This window comes from Etheostoma cragini, chromosome 1, assembly GCF_013103735.1.
Source record: "Etheostoma cragini isolate CJK2018 chromosome 1, CSU_Ecrag_1.0, whole genome shotgun sequence".
Classification (NCBI taxonomy): domain Eukaryota; kingdom Metazoa; phylum Chordata; class Actinopteri; order Perciformes; family Percidae; genus Etheostoma; species Etheostoma cragini.
Window position 1 is genome coordinate 6318024 of NC_048407.1, and position 19664 is coordinate 6337687.

The 19664-nt window shown below is 40.2% G+C and overlaps 1 protein-coding gene and 1 long non-coding RNA gene across 2 annotated transcripts in view; one reads left to right on the forward strand and one right to left on the reverse strand.

The window, feature by feature from the left end:
* Positions 1–3210: 3210 nt before the first annotated feature.
* The window catches only part of arnt2 (aryl-hydrocarbon receptor nuclear translocator 2), a 50070-nt gene continuing 33616 nt past the window's right edge, over positions 3211–19664 (reverse strand). Inside the window, exons 11-19 of the mRNA XM_034874754.1 lie at positions 18331–18405; positions 16443–16594; positions 16072–16147; positions 15268–15391; positions 14937–15039; positions 13393–13531; positions 11213–11363; positions 4534–4679; positions 3211–4008 (exon numbers count right to left, since the gene is read on the reverse strand). Of these exons, the coding sequence (XP_034730645.1) occupies positions 3910–4008; positions 4534–4679; positions 11213–11363; positions 13393–13531; positions 14937–15039; positions 15268–15391; positions 16072–16147; positions 16443–16594; positions 18331–18405 (1065 nt within the window). The 3' untranslated portion in view covers positions 3211–3909. The remainder of the gene's footprint in view (positions 4009–4533; positions 4680–11212; positions 11364–13392; positions 13532–14936; positions 15040–15267; positions 15392–16071; positions 16148–16442; positions 16595–18330; positions 18406–19664) is intronic.
* Positions 5674–5890, forward strand: LOC117948728. Its single transcript, XR_004657550.1, has 2 exons — positions 5674–5747; positions 5785–5890. It is a non-coding gene; the product is annotated as an uncharacterized LOC117948728 (long non-coding RNA).

The window sequence follows — 19664 nt, forward strand, 5'->3', positions numbered from 1 at the left end:
GTTGGCATTTTTAAGAGGTACAACGATGCTCGCAACCAGTTCACAACAGATACACGTGAACCCCGTCTGTCGGCGTAACCACCTATGTATTTTTCCTGGGTGACGCAATCACGTTTAACGTTACAGCCAATAACCGAAACTTGGCACCGAAAGACGAGGCATAATTTGATACTGTGTAAAACCGAAACATTTCGGTCGGTACCATAAAAAAACCGAAGTTCGGTACCCAGCCCTATTATTAATGATCACCATTAGCATAATAAAACAAAGTGGGAAACGCTTCCCGGGCCCGGAATCAAGTTCGGGGAAAGTTTGAGAAATTTCAGCCTGGCCCGGCCCAAACCTGAAGGGCCTAATTGCTTATATGGGTTATGTACAGGAGTGTGCCTCTCAAAAACCCAAATTTGAAGGTGAAACACGTCTAAATAATAAAAAACTTAAACTGTGACTGGAAGCCACGTAACCAATAAGAATTTATTGTCACAAGCACAATTTGTTACACAAAAATAATGGGTCACATTTACACAATTTATACAGGTCTAGAACTCAATGTACAATTAATAGACTAACTAAATACCAATAGTTAAATATGTACTCACATTGCACACAATATCATTAAAACCTACACAAAAAACATGTACTGTGTGAAAGTAACACGAGTCAACATAAAAATCACATTATTTACAAAAACCATCCATTTGAGATCTTTATCAAAAGGACTCTGTTGTCTGTTCTCCCATCCGTCTGTCAGAGACATTATACAATCTATCATGTAAAAGCTCCCCCACTAGAAAGTATTATTCAGTCTCTTAATAGTTCAAAAGGTTATAAAGTAATAAAGTCAAGTAGCCAGAGCTGAAGAACACCAATACACTAGTAAATACTGCGCTTTGCTTGAACGGTATGGCGGTTTTTCCCTTTTTAAAGCAGGCTGATGAGATTAGCAGTTAGCCTCATGAAGTGCACTTTAAGCCTTAGCTTAGCCACTGTCTGCAATGAGGTTTTTTAATTTTTTTGTATTATTTTTTATTTTGAATTTACACATAGAATGCTTCTACACTTGCATCAGGTTTTGTCTCTAGAGGTGTGGACATCACTACATAAAGTTAACACAGTAAGGGTGATGGGCGAGAGAGAGCGAGAGAGAGAGGAACGGCAGCGGGCGGAGACGGACAGCTCTCATGTGGGGGTTTGGCAGCGGTGGTGTGCAAGAGACAAGTAGTGTTGGGACTGGCATGAACATCAACACTGCTCTCTACAGTCACTGCAGGTACAACCAGAGGAGGCAATCAATTGAGTATTGGTCCTACTTTTTTTTTTTTAACTTTATTGGTCTTGCTGTGCTGTGAATAAGTGAGTGACAACCTGTCTGGACTGACAGCTGAAGTCACCTGCTACACTTATTCCTGAATGGATGTCACCATGGCAACATTCAGACTGCAGGAAAATCCAATTTGTTTCCATTATCCGAGTCTGACTGTCCGCGCTGTTATTTACAAGTGATCAGAACATCATTTGTGTGATCAGAACATCATTTGTGTGTCCAGACATCACCAACCTCTCTGCATGGGTTACTGTGGCATCAGCATAGTCAGCGTAGCTGGCTACTGACAGCAGGTGAAATGTATGAACCGGTACGGGTTATTGCCACGTTGTTGGCTGTGCTCACACTACAATATAATCATGCTAGGAAGTAAAGCAACATATTATTTACAGAAACCGTTGCTGTACGGGATGTTGAGACTGTGATAACATCTACAGCAGCATTTGTCATGTTCTGCTCACTCTCACACACTCTATAGGCATGGTGTCAGACCTATTCTTAACATCTTTCAAAAAAAAAAGCTATTTCATTTTTTAACTTTCATAGAGTAAGCCAATGTTTTGCAATCTTTATTTCTCCACCCAGACACAATCAGAACTCTGAAACCTTTGGCCAACCTTTCCGGAGTAGGACAGGTCTGAATTCCTCAACAGATAAGTCTTGATTTATTACCATGGTGTAACTTTTTACAGTTAAATCAAATGTGAAGATATCGTGCGGCAGAACTCACTGTCAGCTCTCCTCCAACACCATCACTTGAGTGAAATGATAAAATGATATAACGTATTACTGTAAAATCACTTCGCACCTCATGCTGGGATCACCGCGGCAACCATAAACCTAGCTTTAACCAAGCTTGACAGACTATGTCCCTTTGTAGACAGCAGAATGACTGATTAGTGTGGAGACAGCAACTAGGCAGTAACTAGTAGTCTAACGCATTCTTTTTTTAATTAAGTCATTCAACTGCCTATCTTGCATAGCCTCCTACTAGACCCATCAGCCTAATATCTTCTGTGCACATTTCTGTGTGCTTAATCATAATGGGTGGGCCTACCATAAACATATTACGATATAGATATATATATATATATATATATATATATATATATATATATATATATATATATATATATATATATATATATATATAACGTATTAAAGGGTCCCGGGGATAAATTATTAAAGACAGCAGCAGCGTCTCTACTCCTCTATCTGTGTCTGAACGCAGACAATTGGTGTTCTGTACACTAACAATGTTCTGTACAGTTTACAGACATTTTACTGCAGCTCATTAACTGAATACTTTGAGGTCATGGTTGATTAATTTTACTTATTTTTTTAATTAAGTGCTGTAGTACAACTAGCTGGAGACAAGTTATAATTGAGGTAAGTTTGGAGACACTACTTTATTTAGTTGTTAAATTAATAAATATCTTTTCTGCTGCTCCTGCCTGTAGCAGCTAAGAGCAGAAGCCAACAGGCAAGTGTTATTTAAATAAACTCCTGGTGTACTTACAAGCTTCCCAATCCATTGTTTTATAAGTGCATAACCTTTTTGTACTACTGTAGAAGTTTGGTATAATTTAGGTCATTATAAGTGGGGTAATTTATGAGATACACAGTTGGTTCCCTTAGCCAACTAAGCTAATCTGCTGACAAAAACGGTGCCGATATTATATCAGCATCCATATATGAGACTAGATATTGTCTTAGATTTTGGATATTTTAACATCGTGATCTGACATGAGTGTTGTCTTTTCCTGGTTTTAAAGGCTGCATTACAGTAAAGTGATGTTATTTTCCCAATAGCTAAATAGTGATCAATAGTCAACCCAACAATATTGCCGGAACTTTGACCTCGAGGTATTTGGTAAAAAATATTGTGATATCTGATTTTTTCCATATCACCATAACTCTACCATGTGAAACTTTTTAAAGAGAGAAAGTGTAAATCTTGGATAATAATACTGATACTAGTCTCTGACAAATACAGCTATAATCACATGAAGGAAGAGGTTTAACACACAGGGAATTGCAGACCTGTCCGGTGCTCTCAGAGAACGGCAATCTGGTCAGGACAGACTTCAGAGACTTAGTCCAAACTATTCTGGAGCACACAACCATGAGGCAACAAACTTTGTTAGAGGACTAGTGTTTCATCAGAGTCAAAAGAGCTAGAATCACCTGGCTGCCCTCCTCTGGTCATGCTGGCGCTGAATGCAGGGAACAGTTTCAGCAACCTGAATGTCCCAGACTGACTCATTTGATCTAAGAGCTTGAGACAATGTGTGTAACATTGTGATGACAGTCAGAGAGCTGATACTGGTTGAATGGTGTGCCTTCCATCTGTCAGCAAGGTTCCTCTTTACAAAGATGAGGTATGTTTAAGTTCACAGATAAATACTGCAGGCCGCGGAGCCAAACCGGTAAGTGAACTGTGTGTTGTTTATGACACGTTTGGACAGACATTCCGCTGTGTGTTGGCGATCCAGCAATATTAGAAAAATGAAACAACATGACAGATGAATGCAAACGTCAGTCCAGTTCTGAGAGAGAGAGTCATGGAGAAAAGGTTTTTTTCTTTACTCAGAGAAGGGTGGGAACATGCCGAGGTCAGCAAAGTCCTCAATGTTGTAGTTGGCTGTTCCCTGGGTGGGATCGCCAGCCATCGGTAACATGTCCTGCAGAGACACAGGGACGGGGGTTGGGGTGGACAGACATATCACATATCTGTGTACAGTGGTCAGCAGCCAGCAGCTGGAAGACACTCTGACACTTCACAGCAGGGTGTCTACTGGGATGTAATGATACAACTTACGATTTACAACACGATTTTCTAACAATTTGTGTAACAGACTGAGCTGCAGACAAATGATTAATATATTTCTTTATTTGTATAAACTGTGCAGCACAACAACATATGTATCCTCTTATCAAAATTGACAGTGAAATTATATGGTATCTAAAACAACAAAATTTAAATAAACAAATCCATAAGTCTATTTTCAAAACAAATCCTACATCAAAAAGATGCAGTGATGTCTGGAGTTGAGTGAAATATAAAGTAGATTTTGCCCTAGGCTACTTTAATATATCTTTGCCATTGTGTGTGTGTGTGTGTGTGTGTGTGTGTGTGTGTGTGTGTGTGTGTGTGTGTGTGTGTGTGTGTGTGTGTGTGTGTGTGTGTGTGTGTGTGTGTGTGTTACCTGGAAGACTTCTGTCTGGCTGGGGTTGGGGTGTGTGTGCTGTTCACCGGCCTGCTGTGAGTGATGCTGGTTCTGCCACTGGGACCAGACCTCACTGGGACGCCCCTGGAACTGGGCTCCACTCTGACTGCTCTCCCCCGACACATCTGGAATCACACGCAGGGTTACAACTCATACAGGCGTTTGATTTAACCACAATTTATTAAATACAGTTACACCTGATGAGTATGTACTGTGACATGGTACTTTTTGTCTTGCTTTATTATGTCTTCACTCTTAAGTCCTATATTGAGTCTGACAACACAGACAGTAGGGCTGCGCAATTTCTTTAATTTTTTGGCTCCAAAGATCACCAAAATAGTATAATCGGGAAAAAATGATTATTTTGCCATGTTCCGTGATGCAAGAACACTCTTATTTTGTCTTGTGTCCTGAATGAAACGCGCATGTTCACATCCACACATGCACATTTGCCCCTCCAAAAGCCCTAAAATCTGCAGTCAGGGAGGCAAGTCGTGTGCATCCACTGGACCTAAAAACTCAGCGCAAGTAAGCCACAGCAGTATTTGGTTAGCAAAAAAGGCAAAACATTTTTTCCAGCTAAGTGGGGGTCCATAGGCCTACCGCTCAAAACCAACATGAAAAAACATAGTAATGTTCCCTCAGCATTTAGTTTAGTTGGTAAACTGTGTGTAAAAGGAGTCAACATGACTCACATAACTTTATTCTAAGGTACTGTCTATTTGCTGGATTTTTCCTGAGGTAGCTATTAAATAAGCCAACTGAGGGCAACATTATTGTTAATATTTTTTTACACGACTCACATTAGTAAAACCGATTTTATTCTGATCTGTGAGATAAAGAGCACTAAAAGATTATATTCTGGACACTATCCATTGTATCCAAAGGTTAATGAGTAATTGTGTTATATAATCGGGATTTCAATATTGACCAAATTTTTCCCATAATCGAGCAACCCTAACAGACACAAGTGTGCACACAAGTTTTTAGCTCCAGTAGAAGAGTTAATTCCTATTTAAACAGACCCAAACCAAAATATCTCATCCACATTCTTGTACACTAGGCATAAACCTGAGGTGGCATGAATACTCCGCCCGTTGCGGTTAGTTTCCATGGTAACGTTAGTCTCAGCTTAGTCTCAGAGAACGAGACGTCATGATCGACAAGACCCAATCAGGAGGAGAAACGATGGCGTCAGTGTTGCCAAAGGTCTCCATTTGCGGCCGTGAGACTGCAAGATAACCCCGCAGATTCCAAACCAAAACGGGTCAGAAGTGTTTCCAAATTTCTCCGGTTTAGGAGCTCGGAAACGCCAGGGCAGGGGGAATGAGAGGGGGAAACATAGCAAAAGGTATATATTTACGTAGCAATGTAAATGTAACCTTAGTGAACAGCTCCCTGGCAGCAGGTCAGATCACCTGTTGCTAATTCACGTTAATTCTGTGAGTAACTCGATGACGGAGCAAAATGAATTTTGGTGGTTGCCAGGTATGTGTGCTCTCTGCCAGCTGGTGTCTGTACGGGAAGACAATCCACTTAACTGTGACGCTGTACAGTCAGATTGACCTGAGAGCGCCTGTGGCTCCAACAACTCCAATAGAGTGATCAATTTAAAGAATCAGTCTACCAAATAAAAAATTTAACTAAATCCATATCATATCAACAATTTAAGCTGTTTAGTTTTGAACCAGGAACTTCAGCATTTGGATTAAGAAACTCGTGAAATAAATAAACCCACCAACATTGCATACCCTCTGTTGCTAAAGTTATTATGGTCAGTGAAAGTGTAGAAATAGTATTAGTATATGGTACATGTAAATATAAGTATCAGATTGGCCCGATATCACTAATCCAGATCCGGGAAAAGGCACAGAGTCCATCTTTACAAACTTTTTTGTCCCCGTTGCTATAAAAATATCTTAATCAGTAAGGACAGCCACAGTTACCTCATCTCACAGTGCGTAATATCTATTTATTTACCGTGGATCCAGTCCTCACCATGAAGCACCTGCTGTTGCTTTTAATGTATAGTAGCTTCTGTTGTGTATTGAGTGTTTATGTAAATGTGTTTTAATGTGTCCTGTCTGGATGTTATATGATGGGTTTTAATAAAACCACTTTTAATAGTAGTCTTTGCATGTGCAAACCATCTATGCAAAACATTTGACAAAAATAGTTATCACAATTATACATCCAAACACATAAAATAAAAGATCAGAGTCTAAAGTTCTTTGTGCTAATACATTCGTTTTGAAGTGCTTTTTGTTGATGCTTGCTCTACAACAACAGCCTTGGGGATATGTGCTTTTCCACGGCAAACTGAAACTGTGGAAACGCCTTCTGGAGGGGATAAAAGAAGGAGCTACAGGGTTGGAGAAGTCAGCAATCACCTGCTGTGCCTTGCATCCGATACATGTGGCACATATGGAGAAGACAGAGGAAAGGCCACAGCCAATGATCTTAGACGCTGTGTTTCTAACTGTTCCTTCTCAGGGGCTGAGGACTTTCTTTTTGTAACTCTGGCTCTCTCTCGCTCATACACAAACAAACACATTGCCTGGATGGCAATTCTAAACAGCAGCTACACACTCCAACACCAGATGTAGATATACAGTACACGCAGATATACACGCAGAAACAAGAGAGAGGCTAAGCCGCTGATGAAGAGACTGTAGAGAGCACATGTAAAAAAAAAAAAAATATATATATATATAGTACACAAAATATACATATAAAATACAGTGGAAAAGTAATTAACCAAACACACAGCTGGCTGTGTATACATGAAGTGGAAAGCATTCACGATAAGAAAAAAAACTGCACTTATCATAACTCAATACTGATGAACACAGGCATGAACAGAGAAAATGAATGATCCTGACTGTAACTGACTTCATCCTTCTAATGGGCTGACAGCAATGAGAGAATGGAAGAAGGAGAGAACGACAGAGTGCGTGCAATGGATGGAGTGTAAAAATCAAACTCCCAAAAATCAGCCTGGGAGAAAGAACAAAAGAGAGGAAATAAAGAATAGATGGATGAGGCAGCAGAGAGAGAGATAATCCATCTGGCTAATGTGTGTGTTCATTAAAAGGCTATCAAGTAGGCTTTATTCCTACAGCAGTGTGGACGACAAACAGCAGCAGGCCTGAGCAGCTGGCTGATGAGCCATTGCTGACTGAACACACACTCAAACATTCTCTTTGTGTTCTATGGTGTGTGGCTCCAGGAAACAAGATCCCACTCAGTTAACCACTTTGATTCAGAGTGAAATGTCTTGACTAGAGGTAAAACTTTTGGATTACAAAGCTTCTGGAAACTGTACGATCACAAGGAATAACTGCTTGACGTGGCCTATCTATCTCCTCATAGTCTCGCTTTGCCTGACATTCCTCCACAGCTCTGCAGAGAAAGGTCTAGGCTAGTCCACACGGCATTACTGTATGGGAGAAAAACATGCTCTGGTTTATTGGCATTTCTTTTAACCAATCACAATTGTCTTGGCCGGGGCTAACACCGGATATTCACTGGTTGCAGAACGGCTGCAAATCGGCTCGGCTACTCTCCTCCTTACAAAAAAAGTAAATCACTACACTATTGTTCTGGAGATATTGAACATTACATTAAATGTGTAGTTTGTTGTCGTATACAACATTGGCGGTCTCAGAGGGTGAATGTCAATAGAATAGGTGGACAGCTTCAAGTACCTTGGTGTCCACATCACAGAGGGTCTGATCTGGAGGCGGAATACTGACTCAGCGGTGAGAAACGCATTGCAGAGACTCTTTCACCCCAGACACCTACGGGTTTCTGCCTGGTACAGAAGTCTGAAGGACTGCCAGGGCCTGCATAGAGCGGTTTGTTTGGCTGACAATATAATAGGCGGTGTCCTACCCTGCATACAGGTTATTTACACTAGTTGTTGTAAGAAAAAAGGGTGGGAGATTCACTATAGGGCCGAACCAGGCAGCATAGCTCAGTCAGTAGGGAGCTAAGCTGGTAACAGGAGGGTTGCTGGTTCAAGTCCCACTACGGACCAAAGTAAGAGTGTAGTAGCTGGAGAGACAGTTACCTCCTGGGCACTGCCAACGCTTAAACAAGGCACCTACATCTCACTCTGACATCCCTCCATTGTATAGGATGTATATACAACAGTGTGTACATTGTAATTGTAATTTCAATTGATAAATCAACATAAAATGAAATAACATACTAAAAACAAAAATGTCTGATAAAAGATTATCAGATTGTGAGTTTGGAGTCTGGCCATCAAACACAATGCTCTGCTTATGTTAGATATAAAAAAAATTAAACGTGAGTGGTCTGACTCAACTTCATTTATGCCGGCCTGTCAGTGGAAAAAGACGTTTTCTCTAGTATTGTTCAGAAGCACTTATCAGAGGCAACATGCTGTGTTAAAAGGCTGGTATGTATGAGCTGTGTGGCTGAGAAAAAAACTTTAAAGGCCATACAGAACAATGTATATTATTATTGAATCTGACTGTCTGCTTTGCTCCCCCATTCGTGTAATTACGTCTATATAGGAAAAAACAAGGAAATGGCTTTCCTATTTGAATTAAATTCATGTAACCTGGTTGAAGTTGTTGTCTGAAAATGCCAACAATCTCTTCTTTTTCTCTCTTTTCTCTAATGTTAAATGATTTTACAGAGCTCAGCAGGGGTTGATACAGGGATGTTATTACTAGTGGCATATATTTGGAATCTTGGAATAATTTTTTTAAACTCAGCACTGCTATATATTGAACTAACTGAAGGAGTATTAATGGTGCCTTCACATGGAGAAAAATGGGAAATTAAACATTTGCAAACAAACTGTGACACACACAGATATTTTTTTAAATGGTGACCAATCGACAGTTAATGTCTAGCCTCAAACATTCTCACAACTTAAATTAGTGATCAAATAGAAGAAGGTGAGGTAGACCGGTCCCATGCATACTGCAGATTTCGCTTTTGTTTGCATACCGCATACTACTGTACATGCTACATCTTGGCAATATCAGTTCGTACTGCTAGTATTGTAGGCGGTTTTGAACAAAGTCCATGTGTTCCTACTGGCTCTCTATCCCTACATATGGCATCCACCCTATATCATTGTCATTTGTTTTTCAGCTCTGCTGTATGCTATAGTTCAAACACCTTTCAGTTTTAACTCCTCTCTGTCCACCGGAGAAGGTTTCAGGATGAGGAGAGTGGCACATTTCAGCTCTATTGTTCATTATCCTTTCCAAAACAGAAATGCCAAAAATGTTTGTTGATTTATGTACAAATGTAACTAGGAATAATTAAAATTGTTCAGTGATAATATGGTTCAGTGGCAATATAGTTTTAGGACTTATGGTGACAATCAATGACGAACATACGGCGAGAATTGGGCATTGAGAACCGGTTCCAATCAGAATCAGAATTGTTAAGTAAGGATTAATGCCCGACAAGGTGTCCATTTTCTGGTATTAATAGAAGTTCATTAAAACCTGACCATGGTGACCTCAAAGGGCATTAACCCGTATACCACGGTCCCAAATATTTTTTAACATTAATACATATTTTCATACATTTTACAATCAAATTCTAATGTATTTCCAAACAAAAACTCTATTTACCTGATTATGCCTGAGAGTTTGACTAATACCTGGAACAATCATTGCCATCTCATAAGGTTTTTATGCAATGCAAACGTTCACTGCTTCAGGGAATAGAATGGACCTTAGGTACAACTTGCCACCCTTAGCAATGTGAGATATTTATAGTCTGTTCAGTACGCCGTAGAACCCTTCAGCTCAACTACAAGCCAGAGAGCGAACGCTATGCTAGCAAGATTCCAAGTCAATAACATAGTGTACAGCTGGCAATCCGTAAAAATAATTTTACAGTATGTTTTACAAAAAGACAACCTAGCTGTCCAGCCATGTCATTGTCCACAAAAGAATTGAAAGACTTTTTTGAACAAATTTTATCCACGATGTGTTACGTTACTGTCAGCCGCAGCCGGAAGTAGCGACCTGAACAGTGGATTGGATGTGAGAAAACGTTATTCGCCGTGAAAGAAAGTCATTCTAGATGGGCAGTGTAACTTACTTCCTGCAGCTTGTGTGCTAGCGCCGCCCTGTGGTGTTCAGAGGACGAGGCACTGAAGCACTACACTGTGTTGGAAATAACATTCACTTTTTCTTTTTGTTTTTAGGTAGCACATTCATTTAGAACAGTAAACAGTTTCACTGAAACTCCTTTAGTAGTTGTCCTATGACACCCTGCAGCCAATCAGAATTGAGCATCCACCCAGACCATGTGATAAAATCCAAACGATGCCCAACCTACATATAGCTTTATTTGATTACTTTAAACGCAATTTTGTATTGCTATTCATATTTGCTATATTGTGGTATATAATAGTTTTCTATCTTTTCATTGTCACCAAGCCCTACCTTATAAGATTTTCATGGTACAGAACATGTGCTGTAGATACATTTCATCCACATGTTCCTCTGTTTCTGTGTTGATAAGATGATGTTTGCACACGGACAGATACAAACACACAGAGACTTCTACAGCAAATGTATGTCCACACCACACAGGTGGGAAATTACAATACATCACCCAGTAATAAATGAGGATAAAAAAGAAGAGAAAGGCTCACCAAAAGCTGTGCTGCGGTTTGTCAGTCCTGAGTAGGCGTTGCCGCTGGGGGAGGAAGTGGCCGGGGATGACAGGGGACTGTAGGAGGCCGGGTCCGTCTGGTAGCTGTGTCCAGAACCAATACCAAAGGGACTGGACTGGGCTTTACTGGGCTGGGGAGCATAAATATTGGTTACCTATACAGTATATCAGTGTCTGTGTACAGCATGGTTCAAAGCTCCCTGCACTCTGGCTTTTTTTAATTAGGCTTCCTGAAAACACACTATAATTGCGTATGAATGCCTAACATAGGCATTAAATATCCAAAAGATTTTTTATTCCAAATTTGAACATTTGTGATTAATTGAAACAAGTTAAAACCATTTTTAGAACCATGAAAAATATCGGACACATCATTTTGTTAGTTAGATAGTTTATGTGCCACATAAACATTATTTCCATGAGCTGGCCAAACTACAAGATGAAACTCTGCTATTGGAGAAATGTGCCTATGAACCTGACCCAGCTGCTGTATTTCGGTAACAGGTAGTAAGCACCAGCAACTGTTATTTGCAACAAAAAAAAGTCAAAGAAGCTTCATGTAAGAAAAGGCAATCAATGCCTATGCAGCTACAATAACTAACTCAGGTGGGTCATTTCTGGGTTTATTGCTGGTTAGAGACAAGAATTTTAAATGATTTACACATATTATAATAATACTAATACTAATACTACTGATAATAATAAAAATAATTATAACAACCGGGCGCCCGGATAGCTCTGTTGGTTGAGCTGGCGCCCATATTAAAGATTTACTCCTGGACGCAGTGGGCCGGGGTTTGACACCGACCTGTGGTCCTTTGCTGCATGTCAGTCCCCGCTCCCTCATTTCATGTATTTGGCTGTCCTGTCAACTAAGGGACTAAAAATGTCCAAACAACAATAATAACTTAACGCGTATTTCAAGGTACCCAAGGACACTCTACATGAAGGCAAAACAAGTAACGCACGAACAAAATGAAAAAAATAAATAGAATTAGTGGTGGTTTTCATTAGTTAATTTCATTTGCCTTCTAAGTGAAAAAGCCATTCTACAGTACTTTGTTCGCAAAACACTTTGTTCAAGTATTTTATTGCAAAACTTACTTACTACGTACTATTATTTACTGTTTAACTGTTCTAAGGTCCTTATTAAATGTTTCCATAGACAATATTTTTTGACTCACAGTACATGACTCTTCTGGTTTAACCATTAGTCAGAAACATTAACAATAACAACTTCGATAAAAAGCAGAAGGTACAGGTTTGTGTACAGAAAATGATGCCTATTTGTTGTTGTAACTTTGATAATTCACAAAACAGCAAAAACAGAGACACAATGTATCTCCAATGCATTTCTGTGTGCTTCAAGAAAATTAGCATGTTAAGTTTGGGTTGTGGTTCTTAACTGTGTTAAGAAATTTTACAGCAGCAGCCACTTAACTGAACTTTGAGGATTTCAATACTATTATATATGGACACGGTTGCTGCTATTTATGACCTATTATTCCCAAACCCTACAGACTGATGTTTCTTTACTTTGCTCCAGTCACACTCAACTGTTGCAAAGACGTCAGCCCAAAATACATGGTGGGGAATAGTTGTGGTTCCAAAACAACTTGATGATTTGTGGAACAATCTTTCATTCCTTAGACACAAATCATTGTTTTAGACAAATGGGCTTTTCCCATATTGGGCAACTGCATCAAAGAATTCCAGGTTTATCTACCCAGTATGATGTCTTTATGGCTGTTGTGTTTAGAGATGGTGAAAACCTACAACCCTCTTTTTCCCTCATATCATCTGGGTCTAGTTAATGTGATGCAGTTAGTGGCTACTTAAAAACACAACATTTAGTCCAATAGAATGACCTGACAAGTTCAACAGTGTGTGTGGAAGACAGATGAGCCTGTTAAGAAACATATGCTCAGCCCATTTCATTAGCAAGATTATGAAACACACACACACACACACACACACACAAACACAAACACAAACATGACCAATAAGATAAGACCATCTGTTAACAAAGACCAGAGATAGGAGTCTGGGGAGAGAAAAATTAGTTTGGCAGTCAAGGCTAACTTTTTTTATTGCTACAGAGAGTAATGGTTTCACATACAGTAATAATTGTGTGTGTTTGCTTTCATTTGTGTGTGTTACCTGTCCAGAGAAGGGGGGTCGGTTGCCTGACCATGCCACCTGGCCGGGATTGAGCTGTCTGGAGATCTGAGCTAGATTCTGATTGGATGACCCTGATGGCTGGATGTCGTTCACACCGGGGACATGGATCACAGAGGAACTGTGAGCACAAAGACAGACAGACAGACAGGCACACACACACACGCGCACACACACGCACACACACAGAGTCAGTCAGTCAGGCTTCACTTTCCTCTATAGGCACACTACTGTTACACCAAAATCCTAGTCTCACTTTGCCAGACCCTCCTCCAAAGCGCACTTTAAGAGGGTCTGGCTACTATACATAGCATTTGGGGATGGGAGGAAAACATTCTCTGGTTTATAGGAATTTCTCTTAACCAATCAGAATCGACATGGGCAGTGCTTAACTCTGCTGCTGCAAAAAAGTCGTGCGAGAGAAAAGATTGGACAGATAGCCTAGCTAGCTGTCTGGATTTACCCTGCGGAGATCTGAGGAGCAGTCACTTTGTGACACACGTTATAAAGCTGGCCTAGCTGCTAGCGTGGCATACCCTCAAACTCTGCAACTGACTAGTTAGCAGTGTATACCTGGGTACTGCGTGTGTGCAACTTCCAACAAAGACGGAACAGAGATGCCTCACTCGGTAGCTGAAGCAGAGAGCTCAACACATAGGGTGAAAAGAGGAGCTGCAGCAATGTGCAGTACAACACAAATATAGTGTTTTTTATTAATTAAACCACATAAACCTATTTTGGCACAACCTCTAAATACAAAAATGAATCTGAAAATTATAATTTATATTAAATTATAACGTTACAGTATACTTGGCCCCTTACTACCCAATCTGATTGAAAAATTCTTTTCAGCTTGGCGTTGGAAAGTTTACAACCGCCAACCACATACTCCCATGCCTCTTCTGCAAACAATAGAAGATGGAACTGCTTGTGATGTGAATGAGGTGATGTGGCCAGACCCTAACAGGAGGCGGGATCCATAAACCATCCACCCCATCCTTTACAAACCACAAAACCACTACAATGTTTTTATTTCAATTATTTGTATTATATTGTTTTTGTTTGTTTACAGTATTGATTACTGTACCGTATTTTATTTGGTTTCAAATTCATTGCATTAAGTGAAATTTCAGTAGATGTTCTGTACTGTAACAATATTTTACAGAAGCCTGTATGAGAAAATAGGTATACAAAGTATTCAAAGAGCAGTGTTTTAAATAAAGTACATCAGTGTGTTGTTGCTGCTTTGAAAGAGTGGTACATGCAACTATCATCTTGTCGCAAAAATGCCGTTTTGAGAAAGGATTGTTACATTTTGATTGCAGTTTCCTATTGACATAGAAGTGCGATATTTATCTCCAAGTGTTGTGTCTTATTTGACACAATGAGCCACATTCCGCAACACACCGTGTAAGCAGTCGGCAAAAATAAATCTAAGTGACACTCCCGACGCCACATAACTCTGCAGCGAATCGCCAGATGGCTTTTTGTAGTCTGAATGGACCCTGACACACATGTACATGTACCTGAAGCTTTTGCCGGAGTGTCCCTGCTGGAAAGGAGAACTCTGGGAGTAGAGCTGTTGTCCTCCAGCTGTAGAGGAGGGAACCATCATCTTCTTATCTCCCGCTACACAAACAACCACACACATACCAGGGTCAGCATTTTAGAAATAACAGAGAGGAAAGACAGCAAGTTAAAAAAAAAAAAAAGACAGTAGAGCTAAACGAGCAACTATCAGGACGTGTGTGTGTGTGTGTGTGTGTGTGTGTGTGTGTGTGTGTGTGTGTGTGTGTGTGTGTGTGTGTGTGTGTGTGTGTGTGTGTGTGTGAGAGAGAGAGTGTGTGTGTGTCTTACAGCCAGAGATGCCAGTGTACATCTCAGCAAAGCGTGGGTCTCTCTCCTGGGAGAACAGGATTTCTGTCTTGTCGATGTTCTTCCCAGCCTCATGGACTCCACTGCTGACGCTAGCCACAGGCACCTGAGGGTGGGGTGGGGTGGGTTGGGAGAAGTATGAGTTCACAAGGGATGACGTTAAGGATGATAGACATAGGTTACAAAAATGAACACAAACAACCCACAAGCAGTCTGCATAGACACAAGTACAACGGATGTCAGAGGAGGCAGCACTGAGCATCCTGATCCTTTTTTCTCCAACATGGCGGCACGTTGCTGCTAGTTTGCTAATCTGGCATGTGCGTTTGTCTGGGTATCATGTCTGTTGCTATGTCTGCCTTTGAAACGCATCGCAGAGTGCACGGCTTAATGTATGGTTGGCACGTTATTCTGGACGTGAGGTCCACACGCCATGAAATGACGTACCACGGCTGTTGTTTCCAGCGCATATGCTCTGCAAGCTGTCGCGGCGCGTATTTGTGCACTATAAGCACTCTTTCAATTAAACTCCATGCCTTCTCTTTTCTGGCATTGTCTTTATAAAAATCTGTGTTTTATGTTTTTCCACCTCCAAGCTGATCTCTGGTCGTGAAAAAAGACGTGACGTGTATCTTTAGCGGAACGCAAAGCCCTTTCACGCACGTTACTGGGACGCACTGTGGCGCAGCTGGTGGAATATCAGACATTGACTTGAATGGCAGTGATTGCCCCCAGTGGAAGTAGGGGTGAGTATGATCATGAAGTGTCACTAAAGCAGAGGGTTACCTGGGAAAGATCGTAGGCAGTCAGTCCATCCCTCTGGTGAACTTCTAGCTCTGCCTGCTGCTGCTGCTGTAGCTGCCTACCAAACACAACACACCGCATACACCATCAGCACCTCGGCCTGATATGTACAGCACGTTGAAATGAAGCTAACTTGACTTTAATTTTTACATTATAAGATAACTAACATTAAAAATGAACATTGATTAAAACATTGAATTCATGTAAATGATGAGTGACACCAATATAAACTGCCCAGCCAGGGTAGAACAATAGTTACGTGTTGTAACACCAGATTGTTTGAGCACAGGTGTAGCCCTTTACGAGCTGTATACGTGTTGTGTGTGTGTTTGTGGTTTTGCAACGGAACCTACTTGACGTTGGTGTTGGTGCAGATGATGTACTCTATCTCATCAGAGTATGGGTTCTGGAAGGTGAAGCTGCTGGTTCGGATCAGCATCCATTCCCTGTTCTTCATGCGGAAACGGTACATCACAGACAGAACCTGACCCTTCAACTTCACCACCTACAGAGGGAGGGAACCACTGATCAATATCACTGTTTTTAACACTTCCTAATTATCCAGCTAGAGTCTGGAGGTGAACAGTAGCAGCGATTGAAACTACAGTGACAACAGCCTTCTCTACTTCTTATTACAATTCCTTTACCATCACAATGTTCTTCATTCGTAGTTAACAATTTCCACTGTGGTTGCCAGAAAATGAAAAGTTGTCTACATGAAACCCTCTAAGGCAACCCTGAGACAAGAACAGAGGGCGAACCCATGTTTTCCATTTCCGTTTTACAACTTGTCAACAAAACCAATTTAATCTGAGGAGGAAGACTTGTAAAGAATGTAATTAGCAGCTGTTTGAAGTGTTTTTTTGCTGTATTATGTACTGTATTATGTTGTGGCAAGCTGTTACAAATACTGTAGTCCCTAACTTTCTCCCTAGAGCTAACCGTTTCAATACTCTAAGCTTATCAACCAGCTCTGACATCCAGTATGATACATACTGAATTTGTCCATTGGCTAAAATGTAACATGTAACATTCTCAAGCTGTACGTACAGGTTGTGAACATTAATTATGCTGACACTAAAAACTGTAGTATTTCTGCCTTCTCAGCCAACAAAAAGTGTCAACAGATCTGAACTTAATCTTTATACAGTATAGATATATATAGATACATTCTTTTGCCACATGGCATCGTTTTGTCATTGATTACATCCCACTTTTTGGGTAATACATCAGAAACCTCATTTATTGATATTGATTGATTAAACGTGACTTAAGAATATACAAACATGGCAGAAGACCGCACTGGTGGTTAAGTCTGGCTCTCCACATTGCATTTCGGGATGGGAGGAAAACATGCTCTGGTTTAAAGGAATTTCTTTAAACCAATCACAATTGCCTTGGCTGGTGCTAAGCACCCGACAAAAGCTGCAGTGTCAAATAGCCTCGGAAAGGAACTTATTTTGGTGGAACATTTGTACATTTAAAAGTTGTTTTGGTTGTGCAACAGAAAACTGAGAGTGGACAGATAGTCTGGCTAGCTGTCTGGATTTACCCTGCAGAGATATGAGGAGCAGTTAACCTTAGTCCTCTGAAATCCACTGAAGTTTAAAACACAAAGGAAGTCCAAGGCAACGAATATCCGGCCGAAATGAGTGAATTCTGAAATTTTTTGGCGGCAACTGAGCAATCTTGGAAGCGGCACGTCATGGATATAAAGTTGTGTTTAAAATAGTTTTATTTATTTTTTTACTCTTAGAAGAGCTATTGATTTTCTAATATCAATGCATTGGGAACACTGCACATTCAATTCCAAATCAAAACATAACCAACATTGATCAAGTTTTGGTCTACGTTTACAGAAAGTGAAGAAAAATGAGTATTAGGCTTTTACTGTATAAACTTAAAAATGCCTCATGGAGTTGACCAACTTTTGGCACCTGTGAACAGGTATTCCAGTCCAGGACGTTTGAACTAAATTCCACAATTCCTCTCCAGTACTGGGTCTGGCCTCAGAAACAGCATTTTTAATGTCACCCCACAAGTGTTCTATGGGATTGGGGTCTGAGGATTGGGCTGGCCACTCCATGTGGACCCTGGCATGAGAAACACCCATTTCTTAAACATTCTAATCTTCCCATTTCTCAAGTTTTAACCCCATGATCTCTGCTGTTCTTTTCCCCCCAACTCAAAAAAGAAACCTATTGGTCCAATTAACAGCTACAACAGGTAGCTAACACCTACCTGTTGGAAACTTTCCCTCAGGTGACTCTGGTCCTCGGGATGGCAGAACTCCAGGATATCTTTCCCCAGCAAATCCTACAGGACAGGATTATAGTCAGTTAACATAAATATGTCCTCATTACACAAATGATTTCTTCAACCAAATACAAAAAACAACAACCATTTCCTACTACATATTGTATTATACAGCAGAAATGCGATGCCCATGGATTTGTTTTCTTCCATTACATAAACTGATATTCAACAACAGTTCAGTTGTGTTTTGTTTTCTTATCACGATTAGGCCGCTTTACCTTTGCTAATAATATGTTGTATTCAAATATTATATAATATACCATTAGGAACAAATTGAGCTCACAGAATTAGCTAACACTGTCAGCAAGATTATACGGAACCACCAGAGACAGCTGGTGGAGCTATACACCACACAAACCAAGAGGACAGAAACTTTATTTTTCAGTAACGGTTTGGCCCACTTATTACTTATGTTAGTCTTTACTTCATGTATTCTAACCCATGGCAGAGGAGTTTTTTATAGGTATAATATTTAACTAGACCAACATTTTGTTATATATTTTGTTCAGTTGTGTCCTAACACTACCCCTAATGTTTCCAACAACATTCAAACCCGGATCTGTTACATTGTTGCTGTTTTTTAAGGATATTTTTGGGGCATTTTAGGTCTTCATTTTGACAGAACAACTGAAGACATGAAAGGGGAGAAAGAGAGGAACAACATGCAGCAAAGGGCCGCAGGTCGGAGTCAAACCCGCTGCAGCTGGGTTGAAGAGTAAACCTCTATAAATGGGTGTGCGCTCCACCAACTGAGCTACCTAGGCGCGCAGTCAGTTCAAGAATCAAGAATCAAGAACTTTATTCGCCATTTGTGTTTTGACACATAGGAACTCTTGTGCGGTTATTACTCAGAAAGTCAAGTCAAGTTTAAAAAGACACACAAAGCATTTACATTATAAATGAATAACATTGCACACAATCATTAAAAAGTACAAATAAAATTAAATAAAATTGCATTCCTAAACTTGCCAAAAATATAATTGCATATTGCCATTTGCCCCTAGAGACAGCCCCTTATAAAATATTAAAATGCACTATTATTGCATTATTATTAAATAAATAAAGAAGATGCACGGGTATATTGCACATATGTGTTATATTACACAGACTCTAAGCAGAATAGTTCATTTATTTTTGGGCATTTATTTAAGTCTCACTGCGGCTGGAAAGAAGCTCTTGTAGAACCGTATTCTCTTTGTAATAATGCTGTCCGCACGCTTGTGCCTGAGATTATATGTACAATTTTTATGTACGAGCAG